General features: G+C 40.9%; 1 protein-coding gene across 1 annotated transcript; it reads right to left on the bottom strand.

Moving 5' to 3' along the window:
- Window positions 1-3,071: 3,071 nt before the first annotated feature.
- On the bottom strand, window positions 3,072-24,222 carry vash1 (vasohibin 1). Its single transcript, XM_008120950.3, has 8 exons — window positions 23,654-24,222; window positions 21,658-22,006; window positions 14,386-14,474; window positions 13,289-13,345; window positions 12,325-12,399; window positions 11,011-11,392; window positions 6,318-6,430; window positions 3,072-5,587 (listed from the first exon to the last, which is right to left on the bottom strand). Exons 2-8 carry the CDS (start codon window positions 21,934-21,936, stop codon window positions 5,515-5,517), a joined length of 1,068 nt encoding a protein of 355 aa, XP_008119157.1. The 5' UTR covers window positions 21,937-22,006; window positions 23,654-24,222; the 3' UTR covers window positions 3,072-5,514.
- Between the last annotated feature and the right edge of the window lie 1,256 nt (window positions 24,223-25,478).

Genomic DNA, 25,478 nt, shown 5'->3' with positions numbered 1-25,478 from the left:
TTTATTGACTATTCTAAAGCCTTCGACTGTGTAGATCATAATAAACTATGGCATGTTCTTGGTGGTATGGGAATACCAAGTCACCTTGTCTGTCTCCTGAGAAATCTGTATAAAGACCAAGTAGCCACAGTAAGAACAGATCACGGAACAACAGACTGGTTCAAGATTGGGAAAGGAATACGGCAGGGCTGCATACTTTTTATTTATTTATTTTATTTAGTTCAAATATTTCTATCCCGCCCTTCTCACCCGGAGGGACTCAGGGCGGCGTACAATTGGCAACAATTCGATGCCAATACATCATTAAAAACAATAACATATAAAAATATATTTCAACCAATTAAATACAGTATAAAATATAAAACATAAAACATACTTTCACCCTATCTATTCAACTTGTACGCAGAACACATCATGCGGCATGTGGGGCTTGACGAATCCAAGGCCAGAGTTAAAATTGCTGGAAGAAACATTAACAAACTTAGGTATGTAGATAATGCCACTCTGATGGCCGAAAGTGAGGAAGAGCTGAGGAGCCTTATCAACAAGGTGAAAGAAAGTGCAAAAGCTGGGTTGCAGTTAAACGTCAAGAAAGCCAAGATCATGGCAACTACATTTATTGATAACTGGCAAATCGAAGGAGAAAACGTGGAGGCGGTGACAGACTTTATATTTTTAGGCATGAAGATAACTGCAGATGCAGACTGCAGCCAGGAAATAAGAAGACGTTTACTTCTTGGGAGGAGAACAATGGCCAATCTTGATAAAATAGTGAAGAGCAGAGACATCACACTGGCAACGAAGGTCCACATAGTCAAAGCAATGGTATTCCCCATAGTAACTTATGGTTGTGAGAGCTGGACTATAAGGAAGGCTGAACGAAGGAAGATAGATGCTTTTGAACTTTGGTGCTGGAGGAAAATCCTGAGAGTGCCTTGGACCGCAAGAAGATCCAACCAGTCCATCCTCCAGGAAATAATGCCCAGCTGCTCACTGGAGGGAAGGATATTAGAGGCAAAGATGAAGTATTTTGGTCACATCATGAGGAGACAGGAAAGCTTGGAAAAGATCACAATGCTGGGGGAAATGGAAGGAAAAAGGAAGAGAGGCCAACCAAGGGCGAGATGGATGGATGGTATCCTTGAAGTGACTGGGTTGACCTTGAAGGAACTGGGGGCGGTGACCGCCGACAGGGAGCTCTGGTGTGGACTGGTCCATGAGGTCACAAAGAGTCGGAAACGACTATGCAATTGAGCAGCAGCAGCTCCAGAGTCATAGTCCCAAACACTCAAACCAGTAACAACCATCTCTCATCGTACCTACCTTTACCCTCTCAAAACCTCCTGGGGATGACAGAAAAGCACTAGGTCTTCCAGATGTTCTGGAGGATGCAACTGCTATTGTGCATCAAGCTATAGAAACACCGTCAAACTCCCTTCTGCCCCACTTCTCTAGTTCCCCTTCAGCAATTACAAGGTCATGTTGGGAGAGTGTTGCAGAACGTAGAGGAATCTTATGGGGATAAGTCAGGGCAACAGGGCATTATTCGATATGGAACTTTATGCTGCATTTGCTAATGCCAAATACCAGCCATTATTATACTTGTTTGTGCCAACCTCAGAAACATTGGTATGTTGGACAACTTTACCCCAAAGCCTATAGCTAATGGCCTTTTGGGGTCATATTTTTCCAAGCTGTGGTTCTGAGATAGCAGCAGTTCCTATTTTTAACACATTTAGTATAATTACCTGTGAGAGAGGTACGTGGACTGAAACTCAACTCCAGGGTACAGCATTCAGTCTTTGAAGTAGTAAAGATGGCTCTCCACATTTATTGATTTTACCTTTTCAGATTTGATTAAAATGTTCTTAGAATCTGTAGGTCCTCCAGTGCGACTTTCTCATGAGGTTAACCATACTGGATTCTTTAGGAATGTCTAGGTCTGCCAGTGTGACTACAGCCAACTTCAAGAGAAAGGTGGCCACAGTGTCACATTAGAGAACCAAGAAATATTTTCTCAGGTTAAATGAGCATTTTTTAAAATATCTGTGGTTCTTCACTTTCACTGGATCCTGTCCCGACTCCAGTGAATGAAAAAAGGCTGACTGTACAAAGCGTAGGACTGAAGGCTAATCTAATAAATGTGGTTCTTCCCAGCTTGTAGTTTTGTGAGACAAATCAACAAAATTCATATTACCTTTCCAGGCTCACAGGATGGATCTGCCACATTCTTCGTCAAGAAATTGTAAAACAGAAACAGCATTGTATGGCAGAAGCAGAAATTGTGTTTGTTAGCTTCATCTGTTTGCTATTCTCATTTGTGCCAGTGGAAATTAAGAAGCCATGTAGAAGGACACAAATTCCCTATCCTTAAAGTACCACTGGCACATGCTTTGCCAATATCATGGCACAGGGAGGAGCACTTCTATGGAAAAGGATGCTATGAAACCTAGACATTCAGTACAGATTCTCTTCCTTAGAAGAGCCTTTAAAATATGTACGTCTCCCACACACCTTTTCATTACATAAGTATATGAGTCCTCTAGATGCAGTTTTCCTGAGTCTTTCCCAATTTGCCAAGTTCTCTACTTACAGCTGAACTTCTCTAAAACACACATACACACAAAGGGATCATTACATGTCTGGCAAAGGAACACATTCAATGTGGGTCTTGTGTTTACTTTCACATTAATTGTGGTTCACCACCAGCAGAAAAGGGGTAGGCTGCTTCACAATGGCATCTTCTTAGAGAGCAATTACTAATGGGAATTAACGGTTCACTTCAATGGCTCAACTAAATGATGAATGCCAATCATTTAATACCATCTTTCCTAGAACTTGGCTCAACTTTTCAAGATCAAAAGGATGACACAAATATAAAGATTATGTCAGCTGTTGACAGATTATGGCCTGGTAATGAATATTAACCATTTCCTGTTCCCTGTCCTTTTTTTTCATCTTTTCTAGACAGATTTAGCCAGTAGCAAGCTAGAAAAACAGAAACAAGAGTAGGTATTTTACTCTTAAGACACTTCACAGAAGCAATTGTGGACAGATCAAGATGGGCCCCATTTGCAGTAGTTTCCACAATTTATTATCCAAAAATCAGATTCACTGTAAACTACAAAAAGAATATCCATTTTTAGATATAAATATGATCCAGTCATATCGAAAAGTGGTATTTTTTTTACTTGTAGAGACAAAAAGGAACTAGCCACAAGCATGATGCACAGTGCCCTAAACAATGCTCCAAACATCTTAATACTCTTTGTGGACATACATGATATGTTTGCACCTGGCTCATAAGTCTTTATGCAATTTCTGTAGCATAAATATTTCAATTGTAGATTTACCCCGCCCTCCCTCCCTTCACTTGATGTTAGCATACTGCAAGTCTCACCTTTTCAGTGGGACAGGACTGGAAACTCACATCACATTGTTTCACACCCATTCCCCAATATACACAAAAACATGGTCCTGATCGGCAACAATACACCCAGCTTCTTCAGTGAGAGATATCCACAGCACATACTTTCTGAAAGTGTTTAATTACACCGTAGCTGTTCACTAGATAGATCAGAGTTACTTTGTTGTGAAAAGATGGCCAAATTAAAGACTAAAAATGTCTGATTATTGAGGTTGAGGAAGAATAGAAAAGTGAAAGAAAGCAATCACATTTCCTGTGATGATTGAAATGTAGCCTGAGCTGGTCAGGCTGAACAGAGAAACAAGACACCGTATAGAAAGCATGGTGCAGGTCCTCTGTACATAATACATGAGCTCTTGATAGGTCTTTATTCTCTTTTAACAATGTTAAGAGATTAGTTTTCCCAACTTTAACTGTTCCCATTGAATGAGATATCCAACTAGGATGGGGGAAGTCCATTCCCCTAGAGCTCTCTCAATCAGTATTTACCACATTTCTTCTCCCAATACAGGCTTCCTTAATGCTGTGACCAGACAATCCCATCTCCCCTTTCAGTTTTGTCCTTTATTAAACCAGACCCTCATTACCTGGATGAAGTGTCTCCTTCAAAAATTGCAAATGGGCAAAAAAGTTGTATCCTTACTGTCTACTTTAAAGTAGCCCTCAATTTATGGAATTTTACTTAGATACTTCTGTCCAATCAGATTGGTTATAAAAAGTTGTGAACCAAGTTTGAGATATGCTTTCAAAGTGTCCATATTTAAGCAGGCTTCTACTAAAACCAGCTATCATGTTTAATTATCAAGATTTTTTTAAGTAAGGTGTAAAGTCACTTGAAATATAAAGGACAAAGAGAAAGGCAGCTCAAGACTTTGGTCCAGACCAGTTCAAGAAAACCCTGCAATTGTTAAAATGTTGCAGAAGTCAGGAAGACAGGGGAAAGGACTAGGGAGAAAGACTAGGGAGCACAAAACATGACACATCCTACACAGAAAATAATGTGCCCCCCACCCCCTTCATACATCAATAGCCAGATAACTCAATTGTTAAAAGCAATAAAAATAATATGTGATCTTCATACAGTACGAACAAACACACCTTGGTAAGGGAACAGAGCAAGGTGTGTGTTGCTAGAAAAAGAGTAAGACATTTTTCCATCAAAAGGCAAACATACATATGGAATCTATTCAGAGGGATCTGTTTTCTCTCCCTCTGGCACCTGTCACTTGAAAGGCTAGAATGCTCAATCAACAAATCAGCACCAGTAAGTAAAGATATAGAAATCTGGTCTCCAACCAATCCTCTTGCATCTTTTGCAATGGGAAACTGTCCTTACAAGACAATTAAGCCATCACTGTCCTTTAGTTGATTTCTCAGGTGCCACTTGAGTTGCCTCCTTCAAAGACCCATTTCCTGGAGACTGAGCCAGTTGGCTGGCTGATGGAGCTATGTGATGGGGGAGCAAGTTGTCATCATACAAGGCACACCATCATTTGAAACTGGAGCATAAGCATCAAGTCAGTGATATGTGAAGATACAGTTGTCCCTCGCCCCTTCCCATTCTTGTTAAAAAATATTAAAATTGTCAAGACAGTAAAAATTCAGAAATCCTTCTACAGGGATTAGCACTTGTTTGTTCATTCCCAGCTGTATTTTGCATTCTTCTGGGGTTTCCATATTATCTTCATTCTTTTAGAAGGAGAGAAAGGGGTTCACTGAGAGTCTAGAAACAGTTAAAAGCTTTCTAGCTCTGCATGGACCAGTAGGTTGCTGGGATAGTCCTTTTCTCATCAGGGCTTTTAGAGCATAGATCCCCTATCTTGGTCAGCAGGTCTGATACTTTAAGAGTTTAGCCATGCCATCAAAAAAGATCTCCCCATGGATGTCAGACAATTAATGCACAGTATGCTGCAGACTAAAACTCTGGGAACAATAATGCAGGAAAAACCTTGAGAGAGAGAAACTACACACACTCACAAGACATTGTGCCCACTGTGTTGCCTCCTCTTCTTTCATTGTGCATACTGCAGATAGAAATGGTTCAAAAATGTTGGCCAGAGAGTAGTCCACAAATAGTAGGAAATTCTTTACACTCGGATTTGGTAACCATTCAAATCTGGCATGGCTTTGGGCTCTGCGGGTTTCTTCTCTCCAGATGGTCTAATAAAATGCAAAACAAAACAACAAAAAGGAAACTATGAGACCTTCTTAAAGACTGTTCACTTATGAAATCCCCAGTATGGGAAAACATTTCCTTCCCTCTTCTTGGTGTTCTGCAAAGTGCTATTGCGCTTAGGTTGTCCTTGTGGACTTCTAGGCTTCTGGTTGTCTCTAGAGCAGTGGTTCTCAACTTGTGGGTCCCCAGATGTTTTGGTCTTCAACTCCCAAAAATCCTAACAGCTGGCAAACTAGCTGGGTTTTCTGGGAGTTGTACACCAAAAGTTATACCTGGGGACCCACAGGCTAAGAACCACTGCTCTAGAGAATAGCAACCTGGCCTACAAGGATCTTTGAACTCATCCAGGATGGCTCTTTTAAATGTGGATTTGAGGCCATCTTACCATCCTAAGTGTTCTTCAAAGAAAGGTTCTTGATGGAACCCAGAAAGAAGTCTATGCCCAAGTCTAGACTGGGATTTACAACCATGATTACCTCCTAAGCCAACGTTGATATCTTTCCTGACTATTATCAAATGTATAACTTCTAAGCAAAAGAACAGAAAAACAGCAAAAGAGTTGTATGTACTGAAAAATGCAAGCATAACTGTGTAATATATGCTGCAAAGGCCAAACTGCATTTTGCATATAGTGTTTAAATTAAAATATGTGGGGACGAAAATCCCATAATAAAAACTGCTCATCATGCAAAACGAAGAGCATTATGAGCTCACCGCCTCTCTGTTCTGCTATTGCGACGATGTGGACTGGATTGACTTCGCTGTGGAGATGATACATCCTTTTTCCTATCCTTGGTGGGTGATGGTGGCCCTGTTCCTTTGCTGATCTAGGAGGAGAGAGAAAATGATACATAAGCCACATAATCCATTTGCTACTTCCCTTGGGAGGCTGGGGAAGAATGCAGTAAATAAGAGGGAAATTATAATGAGCACTCTAATGCAGTAACCTAGTTTTTCAAAGCACTACACAAATCCATTATGTATCTTTACAAGAAATCTGTAAGGTACATCAGAATTATTTCTATATTGTATGGGTATGGGACTAAGACTGAACACATCTAAGGCCATTGAGCAAACACAGTTGAGGTACAGATAAAAGATAAGAAACATTTGAGTGAGAAATGCCCTAGTTTAGATTCTTGATTATTTTATGGCATTGACTCCCATGCTGCATGTCTCCCATCACAGTGCATTTATTTGTACCACATACAATGCGACTTTCTTCTAACATCAACAGTTGGGTAAAGTTAAAACAATATTGGACATTCCTTGTAACAATTCCTTTCCACATCTTGACACACAGATCCCAGTGTTGCTGTTGTTCCTACTCTGGTAGAAACGCAATATATACATGCATGATGCAAAAAACAAAACTAAGATCTAAAATGTGGACCAGCGGAGGAATCCTGACTGATTTAGCTTGACATAACCTTCTCTTTAGGACTTTGTACTACAAGGCAGCAAATAAATTTCACAACGGAGCTTGCAACTAAAAGGATTGGACTGGACAATTGGGAATATTTGTTTTAAGGACTGCACTTTCACATAGAATCATGGCTATGTTCGTTATTACTTATGGGAACTGCAGTCTAAAAATACATGAATGATTATATGTTCTTTATCCCTGCTTTGAGGCTTTGCCTCACTGATGGGGTTGAGCATTACTGTAAAGTGTGTGTGTGAAAATATGCAGTCCATAGTCATATACAGTTCCCCCCTCCAAAGAATTTTTGCAGCTTCTGGGCTTTCATGAGAAAAGGTTATTTTATTTCATAAGAAATTGGGAGAATAATTTATTTCAGCAGGACTTTAAAAGACAAATGGAGTTGTACTATATATCAAGCCACAACTGAATTCAAAATTGATATTTTCTGATTAAAAATAAATATGTTGGGGTTGAAATATCTATGCAGGGATTAAAAACTTTGATAGTTGGGGTTTATGCTCCAAACGACAATAAAACAAGATTTTTTAAAAAGAACTCTTAACAAAGTTAGCAGATTTCCATTATGAAAACTGGTGACTTATGGGGTGATATCTCCAAAGAAAGAAAAACTCTCTGGGAAAACAATTAAAGCAACACAAGGTAACACACTACCAAAAGTTTGCTTTGACATGATGGAAATGCTGGAAGTGGTGATTATATGGAGACATGTAAATGGGGATATTAAAGAATATACATACTTTTCAGAAAGATATAAGACTTTCTCTAGAATTGATATGATATGGATATCTGCCAAACTTACAACTCGTTCTAAAGATGGAATCCTGCCTAAAACTATTTCAGATCATAACCCAGTGACCCTAGTACCGAAAGGAAAAACGGAAACATTTAGATGGTGACTGAATGAATCATTACTGCAAAAGGAGGATATAATTAAGAACTGTAAACCAAAATTGAAAGAATTTTTTGAATTTAACTTAAATCAAGGTATATTTGAAAAGTGTGGGATGTCAGTAAAGCTTATATTAGAGGTTAATTTATCCAATATAACACATAAATGAAAAAGTGTAGAGAAAAAACTAAAAAATCTCAGATAAAATAAAAAGGGGGAATTAAAGCAAAACCCTTTGAATTCAAACAATCTAACTCAAATAAAACTAATACAAAGGCAATTATCTATGTTACTGGTTAGTAAATTAGAAACTAAAATGAAGAGTGCAAAGCAAAAGTACTTTGAATCAGCTAATAACGCAAGAAAATGGTTAGCATACAAATTGAGGAAGGAAAAGCAAAAAAAAATGTAATTGTTAAGATACAACATGAAAATAAAAGATTAATGAATGATATCGATATTCAACAGGTTTTTCAACACACAGTAATTTATATAAGGCTGACCATATCTCTCTGGAAGGCATAGACAGTTACTTAATGCAAGAAAAGTTGCCAAAAATTACTGAAGTACTAAAGTAACTGATCAATGGGTCTATAACACCGAAAAAAATATTTGAGGCTATAATAATAAAAAAAATCTGGAAAGCACCAGGCACAGATGGATTACCAGCATCATATTATAAACATTTTGAAAATGAACTTGGGCTGTTTCAACAAATAATAGATTTCATACTTAAAATAGGATATATACCTGAAACATGGTGAGAAGCTAATATTGCTCTAATACCTAAGGACGATCAGGATTTAATTTACCACAGAATTATTAACCAATATCTTTACTGAATAATGACCATAAATTGTTTACAACCATACTGGCCGAAATACTGAAATGTATACTTCAGCTGTTGATTTATCAGGATCAAACTTTTTTTTGCCTAAAAGACAACTATAAGACAATGTAGGTAATATATTGTATATTTTGGAATATTTGGAAAAACATAAGGAAAAGGAAAAATACAAATTGTGAGCATTTTCAGGTGATTTGGTGATTACTTTAGAAAGCCCATTGAATGGAATAGAAACCTTGATGAGAAAGTTGAAAGATATTGAATCTTTATCAGAATATAAAACCAATAATCAGAAAATAAGAGTTTTAACTAAAAATATGGATATAAAAGATCAGGAAAAATGGTTAGAAATAACATGTTTTAAAATAAATAAAAAAGTGAAGTATCACTTTGACAAATAAAAATTGTCTACTGCTCCAAAATAACGGTGAAATCTGATGGATAGATATTTTGAAAGACTTATTATATTGGGATAAGTTACAATTGTCATAATCGGGCAGACTTTGTGATACAAATGAATGTATAAACTTTTAAGATGTTACAAGATGCAAAAGAATGGGTGGACTAGGTGCACCTGACCTGCAACTTTACTTTACCTCTTGCTATTTAGTTTGGATAAAAGACTGGGTTTTGTTGAGTAATATCAGTGATACCTTGATTTATGAGTGACTCAACTTGCAGGTTTTTAAAGTTACGAGCTCTTCCCTGTTGGGTTTTTTTTATTTGAGATGCAAGTTGAGATCCGAGTTGCGAACTAGCCTGAAAGCTAGTGTGAAAGGTGGCCAAACATCTTGCAAACTTACCACTCCCATGGTAGCTTTGCAAGATGGATCTATGGCTCAAAGGCATTACTGTACTTCTATTTCTCCTAAAGCACCTCATGAAAGCGAGTGCGCTCCCAACAAGAGAAAAAAAGAGGAGGAGGGAAAAAAGAACAATTCGGCTTTGGTCCTGCGATGGAAAAATGGTTTGAAACAATTTTGTGTTGGTGGTTCTCCCTCAGTACCAACATCTCCACTCACTCCCGCCCCCTCTTTTACTTCCCATGCACTCTGCAATCTCCCATTTTCTTATTTACAGTTAATGGAGAGATTTAGCCAAGACATGCAATTAGTTGGTTTGGAAATGAGTAAATTGGAATTTAAGTTGCAGTTATGTGCTAATGATGAACCTTTAATTGCTAAAATGTATAAGATGTTATTGAAATGGGAAATGGCAGATGAGCAAGTTAAAGAATGCATGACAAAATAGCCACAAAATGTTGGGCATAATATAATGTTGGATCAATGGGAGAAAATGTGGAACAAGGTTAAAATTTACTTTATGTTATAATTTGAAAGAGAAGGTTTATAAAATTATGCATCAATTGCACATGACTCCTGAAAAGCTTTCTAAAACGTCTATGATACACTGTTGCAATATATGATCACAGCAGTCAAATTGCTCTACACACAGAAATGGAAGAACTCAGCAACACCAACAACAGAGGATTGGATAATAAAAATGATGGGCTTGGCCAAGATGGACAAATTAATATGTTTACTAAAAGAAGGGATATTGGAAAAAATTGAAAGACTGGAAACCTGTTATGCATTTTTGCACAAGGAAGAGAAGGGCTTGCAGATTTTGAGTTTTGAAGAATTATTTGAGGGGTGGGGGGATTTGTTTGAAATGGAGTCAACATTGGGAGGCCTAGAGGGAGGTGCCTGCGTTGTTTTCTATTGGCTAGGTGAGGAAATATTGGAGGTCATCAATGTTTTCTTTTTTCTTTCTTTTTTCTTTGCACTTCTTGTGTTTCTGTTTTGTATTTCTTTTCTTGATTCAAAAGTTACTTTTAATGTAACTTTTGACACTTTTTAAACAGTTGAAGGGGGAAAAAAAAGATGAATTACCACTCTGAAATAGTTTGGGAATTTTGATAGCATCCAAGAATGACAATTCACCTTTTAATGAGTTGAAGAATGCCTTAAAACCATTATTTCTACAACAGAAATGGGCTTCCAACCATTCGAGGTTTTTTTTAAGAGAGAAAAAGTTGCATAAAAATATTGTTGTTGTTATTGGTTTTGTCTTCCCCCCAATTAAAGTTTATCAATATGTCTGTCTATTTGTCTGCCTGCCTATCTGTCTTGGAGCAAGAAGTGACTGCTAATGGAAGCTGGCCTGCAGATCACAGAGCTTGCCCTAAGCATGCAAAATCTCTCAGCTCTTCCAGCGATCTCACCTTTAGTCTCATGTCACGGGAATGCCTCTCCAGTTCCTTACGGAATTCCTCACGGCCCAGCTTTTCCACGTCCAAGATGGAGTGTTTCCACTCAATCTGCTCCACGCTGTGTGGATCATGGGACACACACTGGCCAAGCTTCACCTTTTTTAGGGTGTGCCAGCAGCGCCGGTATGCCTCCTCATAGTCAAAGATGAGTTCGCTCAGGGTGCGGAAAGTTGGTGCCTTGTACATGAGATCCTCACGCCGACTAATGCCCAGAGCCCCATAGCGCCCCCCAAAGTTCACTCCCAGCACAATATGGCGGAAGTAGTTCCCTGAGAAATAGGTTTTGAAGCTGATGGGAAAACGCTCCAGCGTTGGCATGTTGTTGGTGAGGTAACTGTTAATAGCAACATATTTAGGAAATTGGTAGTGAAGAAAGGTGAACTTAATAAAAACTCTTAGTCTGATTACTTAGCTTCAGGTCTTAGGTATGGGCAATCTTAGATACTACATGATATTTACCTGAAAATACAAATATATAAACAAAAAGCTTATCCTACAGAGACTTTCCAATCTTGCCTACATTCAATCAATTTGGCAGTGGTTTTGAGAATCAAATTCTCATTGGTGCTAGGCTTTATTTCTAGCTTTAGAGGTATACTTGGTTGAAACACAACAGCTTTTTTTCTGTGGCTTCATCCATGAATAGTATAAATCTTTGCATAAACTGTTCCTCATTGCTCTGCCCTTGTGAACTTTTCAAGTACTTGAGGATGGACAGAAACAGATACTTACAAACACAATTACTACTTCTTATTGTTAACATATAGCACACATCCATCTAAATAATTTCTTTTTAGTACCAAATGTCCTCACTCATGTGTGTAAATACTGACAAATAACAGAGTGCAGTGTAGAACCTCCTGGCAAGATGCACCAGTTTACACAAAACACTCCAAATCTGGGTCTCACATTCTACAGTACAAGATCAGTACTGTTGAAACTACAGTACAACTCCCATACTTACAGGACCAGAACATGCATTTCACTTACCACATTCAATGAAATATATGTATTTTCTGGGAATTTTAAGGTCCTGGGCTGGAGTTACAATAGGGTTGCACTGGAGCAACTAACAATTTCCTAGAGAAGATAATTTGCTAGGTCCTCCAGCATGATTCTATGATAATGTCTGGGAGAAATTGTTCATTTCAGTAAGGTTTACCATTATACACAGTTTATTGTTTCCACAATAAGTTCAGTAATGCATCTTCCATGGATACAGGGATCATACTGAAGGAAAATGCATGTAGACTTAATAAAGGATACATTCCAAGGATCACAGCTTCTAGACATTTGATGGGTAGAGCCTCTTTCGTCATTTCTTTGGCTAGATCCATCAGCCTACAGGATGACAAAAAAGGGAGACTTTTTCAAAATCCAAACTCCATTCTTAAAAAAACCTATTGTCAAATGGAACAGAGGATGGTTTGGGGGAGATGGCATGTTGGAAGGGAAGGAATGCCTAATCACTCAAAGAAGAGGAAGTTAACTGTTATGACACAGATCCTCATCACATTTTTCTCCCAGCTGACACTGAATTTCCTTTGAATGAGTCAGAAACAAAAATTCTCCAAGACAGATTGCACCCTCAAAATATCTTTGGAATAATTCTTATTGCAGTTGGAGTAGTAATGCTTCTCCAATCACTCTCATATAACACTGTAAGCCCAATGTTGAATAGAGTCCTGCAAGAAGTCTGCTTCATGGATACCATGTGCAATCAAGAAATGTAATGCCTCCATCTATAGCATAGGGCAAGTACTTGTTTTTTAAACTATAGCTTCCAGAATTCTCCAGCTAGCTTAATTATACTGGCCAAGGATTGTAAGCCAAAATAAATAGTTTCCCTAAGCAATGCCTAAGCAATGACTCTAACTATGTTTAATATGTGAACCAAGATGACAGAGATGTCAGTCAATATGGGTTTAGATAACTAAGCTGGCATTTCTCAAGCTACTAGGAATGATAATGCTAGTTCTGTTTAATGGTTCCTGAACACTTGGAAGACAACTTTGCTCTTTTAATAGAGCAACAAGTCATAGCTCTCAGCAGCTGCATGTGAGCTCAACACTAGAGTTTGTGCTGAGCTTCCTCTGGGAGGTCAGTCATTGGCCAGATTGGAGCTGAGCCAGGGCCTTTGGCCAAACTCAGAAGAACATCCCAAGAAGTAATGTCCAAAAATAAATAAATAAAACAAAAACTAAAGGAGGTCTAGAGCAACAGCACTTACCCAGTCAAAGGCCTGCTTTTCTTGATTTCAAAGAACTGTGTCCCGGTATGATTGTATCTGGGACCAAGGAGTTAAGATCTACACTGTTTGGAAGTTCTTGGCTGCAAGTTATTGGGAGATCCCACCACAAATGCAGCTTTTTTTAGCTCAGGGAAGCCTCTCAAACTCTGATCCTCCAGATGTTTTGGACTTCAGCTCCCACAATTCCTAACAGTTGGTAAGCTAGCTGGGATTTCTGGGAGCTAAAGTCCAAAACACCTGGAGGAGAAGAGTTTGAGAAACACTGCTCTATGATAGCACAGAAATCAGTCACTACTCTAAAAAATTGCTTAGGTGTGAGCATATAATACATTGGCAGTACAAAAAGATATCAACAAATGACACTCCAAGAACAAAAACAGATTATTCTAAGAGTCATTAAAAACCATGTCAAGATTGGTATGTGCATGTTTAGCAGTAATTGCAAGCCCTCTTTCTCCATTTGCACCAGGACTGCAATGCAAAGGAGATTTAACTAGAACCCGAAAAATGTACTTTTCCTTACTGTTGTAGTCCTAAAAAGTTACTTTCCCAAACTATGGATTTCATTGTTTCTGTCCAGCTGTGATTGATAAAAAAAATCCCCTTTCCTGCTTTTGTTGGTGCTGGCTTCACTTATAGGCACCAACAGCTGGCATTGAAAAGAGCCAAATGCAATGAACAACTAAATGCTGAGCTTGTTCTCCTCCTTAGCAAAGTTAGCAAGTACCTTTCCTACTGTCTGTCCCTGACTTCCTAAATGAATCATGATGTGTATCAAACAAAATGTCCGGATACTGCATTCCTGGTAACAGAGAAAGGGCAGCTTGCAACAGACTTTTTCTTGCTTACACAGATAATGTCAGGATGCCAAGGGAACAAATGAAAGGAAACTAGTAGGGCAGCAAAACCACAGGCTGCAAGAAACAGCAGTTTCCTCAAAGAGGGAGTTTCATTTCCCGGTTGAGTATCAGTTGAGTACCAAGTGGTCAGAAATGTTCTCTTATGCTCAAGTGAGAAAGGTTGCCTTCCTTTCCCATACATTTTCTGGTCAGTCTAGCAAAACGTTGAAAGGATACTGAAGTTCCCTGATGTAGCGCTGTATGGCTTCCAGGCGCTCAGGGATCAGGGTGGACGGCTGGAGCGTAGGCACACTCGGTATAGGGATCTGTACATGGGAGGGAGGAAAGATGTGAGCTCACCAGAAAAACTTCAATTTACAGACAAGACAAGAGACCACACCCAGGCTCAGCATGGAAGGCACATGAGGTCACCCCACATAATTATATGAGATAGCTCATTTTTATTGCTGGTTACCTGAGGTTAGTCATGCGTAGGGAAAATGAGCGAAGGAAAGAAAGAAATCAAAGAGTCCATTTATTCCTCCATTTTTAGATAGTTAAGAGGCAAGACCGGTTATTTCAAAACTCTTGAGAAGGAATGAGAGAAACACTGATAGAGGCTGTTATGAAAGTAGGAAGAGTGAACTATTTAACAAGGTTATTGTAAAAGCAAACATGGTGAAATTTCCTTCTCTGGAGGTTTACTTTAAACAAAGATTGGATGGACTTCCTTGATTCTATATTATTGGATAGCAGTGGGTTGGACTGGATGGTCCTTGGGATCTCTTCCAACTCTATGATTCTAAGTACAGCAGAAGAAGTAAGTATTGCAAAGAAGTAAGTGTCTTATCAATGGTACCCCCCCCCCCAAATTAAGATGGAAAAAATATCCAGAATTTTTAAAAGTATTTACAAAAGTTTGCAAGTTTACAGTATTCATACTGTGATGTCTCATGGGCCTTGTAGTCCCGTTCCTAGTACTATTGTGGCAGATGAGGAGGAAAACATGGGATTTCCACCGGTTCAGCCAGAATCGGAGCCCCTGCACCTGGAGGATGTTTGCCCTCAAGAAGTCAGCCAAACAAGCCTTGGGCAGAATTCTCCCCCGTTTTCTTGAAGGGACAATTATAATAGAGATAGAGGAACTAGGGAGGCGAATCGCCGGAGCGCCAGAATCGCAGCCAAACAATTAGCTGATTAGGTCTGCTTCCCTTGGGAAATTCTAAGGAGTCATGCATCTGGACAGAGTTGGGTTTCACTTTTAGTTCTCCAGGGAAAGTGTTCTTCTGGCGGGAAACGAGACCCTATTTAGGTGTTTTGCCGCGAAGGAAACCTTGCGGAGTCAACTCGTCAGCTTGAGGAGTGAGATTGTGTGTGGACTACGCAACTCCAGTTCCTTGATTCCAGGACCAAGTTCCAAGCCTGCCTTGTTTCCCCGGACCTCGCCACGGACCTTGTTCTTGCTTCTTGTTGCCTCGTATCAAGTCTTGTTTGCCAAGAATCTAGTTGTTTTCCAGCCTTGTTGTCAAGCTCCAATGGACTAAAAGACCTTGTCATTTCCCCACACTATTGCTCGGCAAAGTATGTGTTTCGGTTATTGGATTATAACTTTGGACCTTAATATCACATATTGGACATTATTTTCCTGGACTATATTTGACCTTTCTTGAAAGGTCTATTTCTGAACTTTATTCTTCACTTGTTTTTATTGACTTTATATATTCCTTTAATAAAGATATTAGATAGAATCCGGCCTCTGCGCTTGGTTATTGGTGCTCCGTAGCCTGGGTCCTGACACATACTGCTTTTCTTTCCCATGGTCTGTACCACTAGGGGAGGCACAATAGTCCCAGCCAATGTAATATAAACCACTAAAAGTGTGGAGGATTCTCCTAGCATAATGAGGCTCTCACTTAAGCAATTAGATTGATGAACAATTTAGTATATACAAACCTGGGCCTGGAGCCCAGACTGAGCTAAGGTTTCCTCCATATTCAGGTCTTCAGCAATTCACTTAGCAGTAGCTGGAACAGGATGAGAGACAGCAATCTATTCTTCTTATCTCTGAAGTAACTGATAAGCTGCATTAATGGCTTTGTTGGGGTATTGCCCTGCTTCAATTTCTTCAATTCAAAATATACCAAAGTCAAGATTTAATTGATGTATGTAACTGTTAAAAGGAAACATACTTTTCTTCCTTGTGATTATTGAGGATTGTTGTTTCAGTGACTGTACAACTCCTTTAAGGCAGCTTTGACATTTAAATTTCCTTGACTATGCAGCAGTCTCAATATTATCAAACTGTAGGTGGATCTACATTATAATGGTTTCCCCCTCTTAAATGGTGACAACTATCATAAGATAGCCTATTAAGTTGATGTTTCTCCCTTAAACTACTTGTCCTGACCTACCTCATAGAGTAGTTGTGAGGGTAAAGTAGGAAAAAGGAGATACATGTACACTGTCATGAGCTCAGCAGAGTAAGGGTGAAAAATAAACATAACAAATACATGAATAATAAACCCATCAACATGACTAGGGTCGATTTCATCACATTAAGACATCTGCAAAGAGATTTTAGTAAGCTGACTAATCTTCAGTCATTCTACATTTTCTTTGCAACAGAGGGCGAGTACAAGCACTCTATGTCCAGAGCTCATAAAGGTGGATGTTTTCAACTACAATTCCAAAGATGGACAATTCTGGAAACTATAGCCTCCAAAGTAACTTTTCCAACTCTCACCTCTGTCCCCATTCTTGTGATTCTCGTTTTATTTCTACAGTGGGTGAGCCTCTTTTACTGCTGGAGGCTCTCTTCAGCTCAAACCTCTTAATCTTCCAGGGTCCTATAGGCACCCAGAAACAGAAGACACTCCCCTATAGAAGTTGTCTTTGATTATAGAAAGGGTGCTGAAAGTAAGCCTTGCATGCTGTTACCTCTTCTCTCCTTGGGTTGTTGTCCTGAATAGATTTTTGGGTTACAACAGATTTTCTCAAATTGTGCTCCTCCAGATGTTTTGGACTTCAGCTCCCACAATTCCTAACAGCTGGTAAACTGGCTGGGATTTCTGGGAGCTGAAGTCCAGAACACCAAAAGGAACACAGTTTGAGAAACACTGGGTAACAATATGAGTTGGTAATGTGTGTTCCCAACCAGTTACTAGTGCAGAGCATCCATAAAGAAGAGTTTGATGCTTAGAGTGTGATTGGACAACTTACTAATTTTTGATTGGCTGAGGGCTTCTGAGAGATGTAGTCAAGGGGCCACAGTGGTACAATGGGTTAAACTTTTGTGCCGGCTGAACTGCTGACCTGAAGGTTGGCGGTTTGAATCCGCAAGACAAGGTGAGCTCCAATCTATCAACCCTAGCTTCTCATGCGGGGACATGAGAGAAGCCTCCCACCAGGATGGTAACATATCTGGGCATCCTCTGGGCAATGCCTTTGTAGACAGCCGATTCTCTCACACCAGAAGCGACTTGCAGTATGTTCTCAATTCACTTCTGACACAATTTTTTTTAAAAGTCAAGAATGTAATTTATCCAAGTTTGGTTGGGATAAGGCTTGACAGTGCTTTAATGGAGAAATCACACTATAAAAGATTTGCTCTGCTTTGCTGGCTTCTTCCAAAGCAGGACAGAAAACACTGCTTTCAACCATCCTAAAGAGCTCTTACAAAGCAGACATAACCTCAGTTATAAATCTATATATGAACTCCTGACACTAGACTTGCCAGAAGCCCATATTTGACTCAGAGAGCTTGAAACTGGATCTCATCCAGACATGAAACGTCTACAGAACAAAGATTACATCCAAGCTTTGGAACCATGGAGTTTTGGCAGGTTTCACTTGTTCTCAATATTCAGACAGCAGGGCACTAAATCCAAAAGCATTGCGGGAAACAAAGCATGGCAATAATGCAGAACAAAACACAAAGTGTCTTCATGCTCTCCTATGTAGCCTGAGGTAGCAGTACTAACTCTAAAATGTACTTCTGTGCTCTCCATCCATTGTGTACTCTCATTTCAGAACAAATTTATCCTTTCGTACAACTGTTCTGGGAAATCATCCATTTCTCCAAGAAGAAAACAAAGAGTAGCTAAAGAGGGAAAGAGAACCTTTCCCAAACAAGCAAAGTACAACAATCTGGCTCATAGTAAAACTCATTAACAAGCTATTTATTGGTTGCAAAGCCTGGAATGTGAGTGCACTAATATTCATGATTCCAATGGGCCTTGGAACTTTACTCAACATACGTAGTTATGGCAGAGCAGTGCCCATCCCATGCCTGTCTCCAGTGACATGGTAAGCACCAAATGCCAAGTTGCATCACAGTGTCATCCAACAATATCATTGAAGAGGCTGCTGTTCCCAGCAAAATGTCATAATGAGCTCATTTGCTCTATCACTCAATAATATCTGTGCCCAGTCTATGAGAAGGTACAATACCAGACCACAAAATGGAGGCCTCTAATTAAAAAGTATACTTAGGAACAGCCAATGCAGTGAGAGCCAAGGTAGTGTTGCTACAAGCAGTTTGTATGATCACTCTCTGACCACTGCAACCACACCTTTGTAATCTTTCCTTTTCAGGGATTATCAATGCTATGATTAAAACTGTCAGGATCATACAGACTACAAGCTGAAATCTTTGAGGACAACATGTCTCCTTGGTGAAGATGCATAAAAGCCAGCATAAATAACAATTTGCCATGTACAAGACAACTGTTCACTGGCAGCTTAGTCTATATTGAGTGGAGTCCCCTCTGCTTTGCCGTTTTTTCCCATTTAGTAACTGATTTCCCATCTGTCTTCCCATCCCCAGAGAATCCCCTCCCTTTGCCCACTCAGCTCAGCCATCTGCCATTGCTGCTCACCAAACACAAGCAGTATCTTCTTGCACTGCAGGAACCATTTGGTATTTTCCACCATGTTTTTGTTGTTGTTTTGTTTTGCAAACGTCTTTCACAAAGCTACCTCCATGTTTGATAAAACTCATATTGTAAATGTGCAGATATACTGTGTTGGAGCAGAAAACAATATAGAAGTGAAGAATTACTCCTTTGTGGAAGAGTCTGCCAGCACCACCTACTATAGTCAGTTCTTTGGCATTTTTATGCAGAACACAACAGTGACTTCTAACAATAGACAGTGAGACCTTTTCCATCCATGGGCGCACAACTCGGATCTAGATGTACTTCACCACAAACTTGATACAAGTTAGCATGTGCAAATATTCTGCAATTTAATTTCCTAAGCTCCCTCAGTTATTTAATTTGGTTCATTTTGATCCTAGGAACATACATAACACAGACAGGCCTCCACACTGTCCTCCTCCTGGAGAGAATTGAAGACTTGGATGTTTGACAAGCCTTTGAGAATCCCTCCCCCAATGGTCCACAATTTAATGATACAGCACAAAACTTTCATCCCATGCCCTTGTTCTTTAGCTACAACTTAACACTACCCCATCCCCTTCTTCTTGTCCACAGTTGGCTATGTTTTTATGACACTTGTCACTATAGGTTGTTGGGCGCGGTTCTCAGTTTTAAATCGTTGTTTTATATGCTATTGGTTTTATTTTGTATTGTATGGTGTGTTTTTTGCATTTGTTTTAGGCACTTTATGAAATGTGTAAGGTGCCCTGAGTCCCTTTGGGGAGATGGAGGCCGAATACAAAAATAAAGGGTTTTTTTTTTCATGTCAGGAGCAACCTGAGTTGCTTCTGGAGTGAGAGAATTGGCCGTCTGCAAGGACGTTGCCCAGGGGACACCCGGATGTTTTGATGTTTTTACCATCCTTGTGGGAGGCTTCTCTCATGTCCCTGCATGGAGCTGGAGCTGATAGAGGGAGCTCATCCACGCTCTCCCTGGGTGGGATTCGAACCTGGCAGCCTTCAGGTCAGCAACCCAACCTTCAAGTCACAAGGCTCCTTAATAAAGTTATTATTAATATTATTATTATATCACAATGAGCTATCATTTTTGCCACAAGTTACAGGGGGCTCATCACTTTAACTGCAATGGCCCAATGATATGGAGTCATGGAAGTTGTAGTTTGGTGAGGTACTAGAAGCCTGGTAAGGAAAGCCAAAAACCAAGTCAAACTACAATTCCCTTTATTTATTTATTTAGGACATTTATATCCCGCCCTTCTCACCCTGAATGGGACTCAGGTGGCTTACACGGGTGGCATTATTTCATGGCCGAACAGCAACAACAATTAAAAGCAATTAAGCAACAATTTAAAACAACATTAAAACAACATATGTAAACATTAGACGACTATTGTGCATAGATACAAAGCCAGATATTCATCAATCCAAAGCCAATTCCAACTATATTTCACAGGTAATTATGCTGGGCCAAACGTTTGCTCCCAAAGCCAAATTTTCACTTGTTTGCGAAATGACAGGAGGGAAGGGGCCAACCTAATCCCACTAGGGAGGGAGTACTACAGCCAAGGGGTCACCACTGAAGAGGCCCTGTCTCTCATCCCTACCAGTTGTACTTGCAAAGCTGATGGGGCTGAGAACAGGGCCTCCCCAGAGGATCTTAACCTCTGAAATGGTTCATAGAGGAAGATGAATTAGGACACGTAAATTGGGTCATGGCCATTCAGGGCTTTATAGGCCAAAGCCAGCACTATGAATTGTGCTTGGTAGCAAACCAGCAGCCAGTAGAGCTGGCGCAACAGGAGGATTGTGCACTTCCTGTATGCCACTCCCATTAGCAATCTGGCTGCCACATGTTGGACTAGTTGAAGCTTCTGAACAGTCTTCAAAGGCAACCCCATGTAGAGCGCATTGCAGTAGTCTATACAAGATGTAACCAGTGTATGTACCACCATGGCCAAGTCTGACTTCCTAGGGTACAGGTGCAACTGATTCCACAGCAATGAGCCATTGCAGTTCAAACTGCATTCATTTTATTGTGCAGATGTATCTTTTAAAAGCTCCTTATCTAGAATACAATTTCCTAAGCTAGTTGATTCTAACACAGGGCTGTGGATTGTGTGGATCTTCTGATGCAGTTGTACATGATCTCCCACCAGCTATAGTCAGCATAACTAATGGTGAGGGATGATAGGAGTTGCAGTCTAACAATATCTGAAGGATCGTACATTTCCCATATCTACAGTACTTCCTCTCTTCTAAGCCTATAGCAACCTTTGGTCTGTATCTGTGTCATTTCATTTCTGTTCCTCCCAGGCTAGAGAAAGGCAAGGAAAGACCTCTTCCAAGACAATGATAAGTGGATTGCTGTGAGTTTTCTGGGCTGTATGGCCATGTTCCAGAAGCATTTTCTCCTGATGTTTTGCCTGAATCTATGGCAGGCATCCTCAGAAGTTGTGAGGCCATAGATGTAGGTGAAACATCAGGAGAGAATGCTTCTGGAACATGGCTATAAAGCCTGGAAAACTCACAGCAACCCAGTGATTCGGGCCATGAAAGCCTTCAATAACACAATGAGAAGTGACAAACGCTTTGTGCACAAACCCCCCTCTCACCTTGGGTAGGTCGGTGGCTCCCCGAATCCTCAGAGCGACTTTCTCTCCCTCCGGGTGGATCTTGGCCACATGCTTCCACATCCTTTCCCAGGTGGCTTCGTTGACGGGGAGCCCTCCCCGGTTCACAAAAAAGGGGACCCCACCATCTCGGAGGTCTTCGTCCCCCTCTTCTTCTTGCTCCTCCTCTCTTTGTGCCACCCCGTCTCGGGCCTCGGATCTCCGTGGGGCGGCCGCATTGCCACCAGCATCCACCTTGCCACCCGGCATCCCTGCATCCATCCGAGGTTACCTTTGGAGGCCGCTTTAGAGCCCAGCACCTCCTCTATTGCCAGCTGCTTTCTTCAAGGGGCTAGAGGCACAACAACAAGGCGGGGGAAGACATGGCAGTTTAGAGGGCTGGGCCCCTTTAAGGCAACAGACAGACAATTAGGGTGTGGCTCATTCATACAAGACCCCCCTCCTTTCCAGACAGCAAAGGTTAGATTTTAATCTCCTTACTCAACCCAGACCTTTGAGTTTAAAAAAGAGACAAGGAAACCAAGCGCTTCTCCCTGGATACAGAGAGAGAACAATGCTAAGAGCTTCCCTTATTAAAGGGAGGATGGAGAAGTAGCAGATTATACAGTAGACTCCCAGTTAACCGGCGTTTATGGTGGTTGCTAGAGGCCGGATACATGTTGTTTCTGATTGTTTGAGACCAGGTTTTAATATCAATATTAAAAATAGGCTTAATTAATACTATACCTTACCATAAACTCTGTATTGACTTGATACTCATACTGAAATAGAGAAATTAAAAGCAAATAAAGACAAATTTGGCGTAATACAGTTTTACCATATTATAAAAACTGCTTTTAACATGTTGTTGAAGGCATTCCTGGCCAGAATCACTGGGTTGCTGTGAGTTTTCTGGGCTGTATGGCCATGTTCCAGAAGCATTCTCTCCTAACATTTCACCCACATCTATGGCAGGCATCCTCAGAGGTTGTGAGGTCTGTTGCAAAGGAGGTTTATATATCTGTGGAAGATCCAGGGTGGGAGAAAGAACTCCTGTAATTTAAAGCATTCTCTCCTGACCTTTCTCCCACATCTATGGCAGGCATCCTCTGAGGTTGTGAGGCCTAGGCAAAGGTCGTTTATATATATCTGTGGAAGGTCCAGGGTGGGAGAAAGAACTCTTGTCTTTGGGAGGCAAGTGTGAATGTTGCAATTAATCACCTTGATTAGCAATGAATAGCCTTGCAGCTGCAAAGCTTGACTGCTTCCTCCATGGAGGAATCCATTGTTGGGAGGTGATTAGCTGGCCCTGATGGTTTCTCGTCTGGAATTCCTGTTTTCTGAGTGTTGTTCTTTATTTACTGTCCTGATTTGAGGGATTTTTTAAATGCTGGTAGCCAGATTTTTTTCATTTTCATGGTTTCCTCCTTTCTGTTGAAATTGTCCACATGTTTGTGGATTTCAATGGCTTCTCTGTGTAGTCTGACATGGTGGTTGTTAAGAGTGGTCCAGCATTGCAATTAATCACTTTGATTAACACACTGAATAGCCTTGCAGCTTCAAAGCTTGGCTGCTTCCTGCGTGGAGGAATTCTTTGTTGGGAGGTGATTAGCTGGCCCTGATTGTTTCTTGTCTGGAATTCCCGTTTTTGAGTCTTGCTTATTTATTGTCCTGATTTTAGAGTCTTTTTTAAATACTGGTAGCCATATTTTGCTCATTTTCATTGTTTCCTCCTTTCTGTTGAAATTGTCCATATGCTTGTGGATTTCAATGGCTCCCTCTGAGGATGTGTGCCAAGAGATGTGGGCGAAACGTCAGGAGAGAATGCTTCTGGAACATTGCCACACATCCCGGAAAACCCACAGCAAGCAACCCATTCTTTTTAATGTCCACTGAAATCATTATTTCTTCGCTTTTTTAACGGTTGCTTGAGAGTTTTGGTTAGATGAGAGTCCACTGTATACTGATCCTGAAAAGGGAGGGAAAAAACCCCACTCACCTAGCAAGACATGGCCACGGGTTGAGGCAGGAGCAGCAGCAGCAGATCCAAGAAAGCATCCCAAGGGCAGAACCAGGCGAGCTGCAACCAGACTCTCCAGAGAAGGGAGGCAGACAAAAGGGGAAGCTTTGAAGTAAGCCGCCTTTATGGGCAGGGAGGGAGGTGTTTCCTCTCTATTCAAGGCGGCTGAGCTGCAGGGGATCTTGGCTTGAGGAGGGACTGAGAAGGAGGGAAGAAGGCAAGCCAACGAGGGCGGCTCCCGCGGCGCGCCGGAGATAAGGCGGTCCACGCGATCTCCTCCTCGTCCTCCTCCTCTTCCTGGCCAGATCCGGGCTCGTTTGGCCGCCGGGCGAGGAGGAGAAGCCGGCCGGCAGATGCTGCCTGCAGGGGACAAAAGCCGGCCGCTGCCCAAAGGCCCGGCTTGCCGCTCCAGGCCCCGAAGGCGCAGGCGCGACCCTGGCGCTGCTGGAGGGGCTTCAGTGCCCGGGGGCTGCAGCCGAGGGAGGCAGGGAGGGAGGGGGCGGAGGACACCGCTGGGCTTGCCCCCTCCTCACTATGCCAGGAGCCCGGCCCTCCCCGCGCATGCGTGCCTCCTTGGCCAGCTGGGCTCATTAAAGAGACAGAGCAGCGCAGGGAGCGAGCGCTTAAGGCAGGCATGGGCAGACTTCGGCCCTCCTGGTGTTTTGGACTTCAGCTCCCACTATTCCTGACAGCGGGTAGAACAAGCCACGAGAGTAAAGACAAAGATCAACCCAGAGGAAGGAGCCTCCGATGGCCTAGGGCAATGATGGGCAACCTTTTGCACTTGGTGTGTCAAACTTCGCCAAAAAACATGACATGGGTGGTGTGTCACTTCGAGAAAAAAAACCCCATAATTTCACAATATATAAAGTTTAAACAACAAAAATATATACAGTAGAGTCTCACTTATCCAAGACTCGCTTATCTAACATTCTGGATTATCCAACACATTTTTGTAGACAATGTTTTCAATGCATTGTGATATTTTGGTGCTAAATTCGTAAATACAGTAATTACTACATAGCATTAATGTGTAATGAACTATTTTTTCTGTGAAATTTGTTGTATAACATGATGTTTTGGTGCTTGATTTGTAAAATCATAACCTATTTTGATGTTTAATAGGCATTTTCTTAATCTCTCCTTATTATCCAACATATTCGCGTATCCAACGTTCTGCCGGCCCGTTTATGTTGGATAAGTGAGACTCTACTGTAATTGTAATATATAACTGTATTGAATAAATCAAAAACTATTTACTGCCATTATCTCCATGTACAACAATCTATGGTACCTCTTGCAGTTTCCACGCAGTTTCCATGCTCGGTTGTAGTTTCAATGTAATCATGAATAATGAATAATATAATAATATTATAATAGTAATAATATAATAATATACTACAATAATAATAGAATAATAATAGAAATATATATATAAATGTAATGTGCATAATTCCCATGGAGTAAACAACAAAACCACTGGACCAAATCACACCAAATTTGGCCACAAAAGACATTAGTCATCCAATCAATCTGCATGTGGCAGCATGTCAGCAAAAATGGCTAGGCATGTCAGTGCTGACACGCGTGTCATAGGTTGGCCATCACTGGCCTAGGGGATAAAAGCCTTGTGACTTGAAGGTTGGGTTGCTGACCGGAAGGCTGCCAGGTTCGAATCCCACCCGGGGAGAGCGCAGATAGCTCCCTCTATCAGCTCCAGCTCCATGCGGGGACAAGAGAGAAGCCTCCCACAAGGATGGTAAAACATCAAAACATCTGGGCGTCCCCTGGGCAACATCCTTGC

The sequence above is a fragment of the Anolis carolinensis genome, chromosome 1 (assembly GCF_035594765.1).
Source record: "Anolis carolinensis isolate JA03-04 chromosome 1, rAnoCar3.1.pri, whole genome shotgun sequence".
Lineage (NCBI taxonomy): Eukaryota > Metazoa > Chordata > Lepidosauria > Squamata > Dactyloidae > Anolis > Anolis carolinensis.
The sequence above is the reverse complement of the archived record's forward strand: the minus strand, read 5'-3'. Positions and strand labels throughout refer to the sequence as shown.

Coding starts and splice junctions, on each gene's coding strand:
- vash1 (XM_008120950.3), bottom strand. CDS start 21,936: ATGGATGCAGGGATGCCGGGTGGCAAGGTGGATGCTGGTGGCAATGCG. Junction 12,400..13,288: donor AAAAGCAGGCCTTTGACTGG/GTAAGTGCTGTT, acceptor GTCATCCTGTAG/GCTGATGGATCTAGCCAAAG. Junction 11,393..12,324: donor GAAGCTGTGATCCTTGGAAT/GTATCCTTTATT, acceptor TGCTATTAACAG/TTACCTCACCAACAACATGC.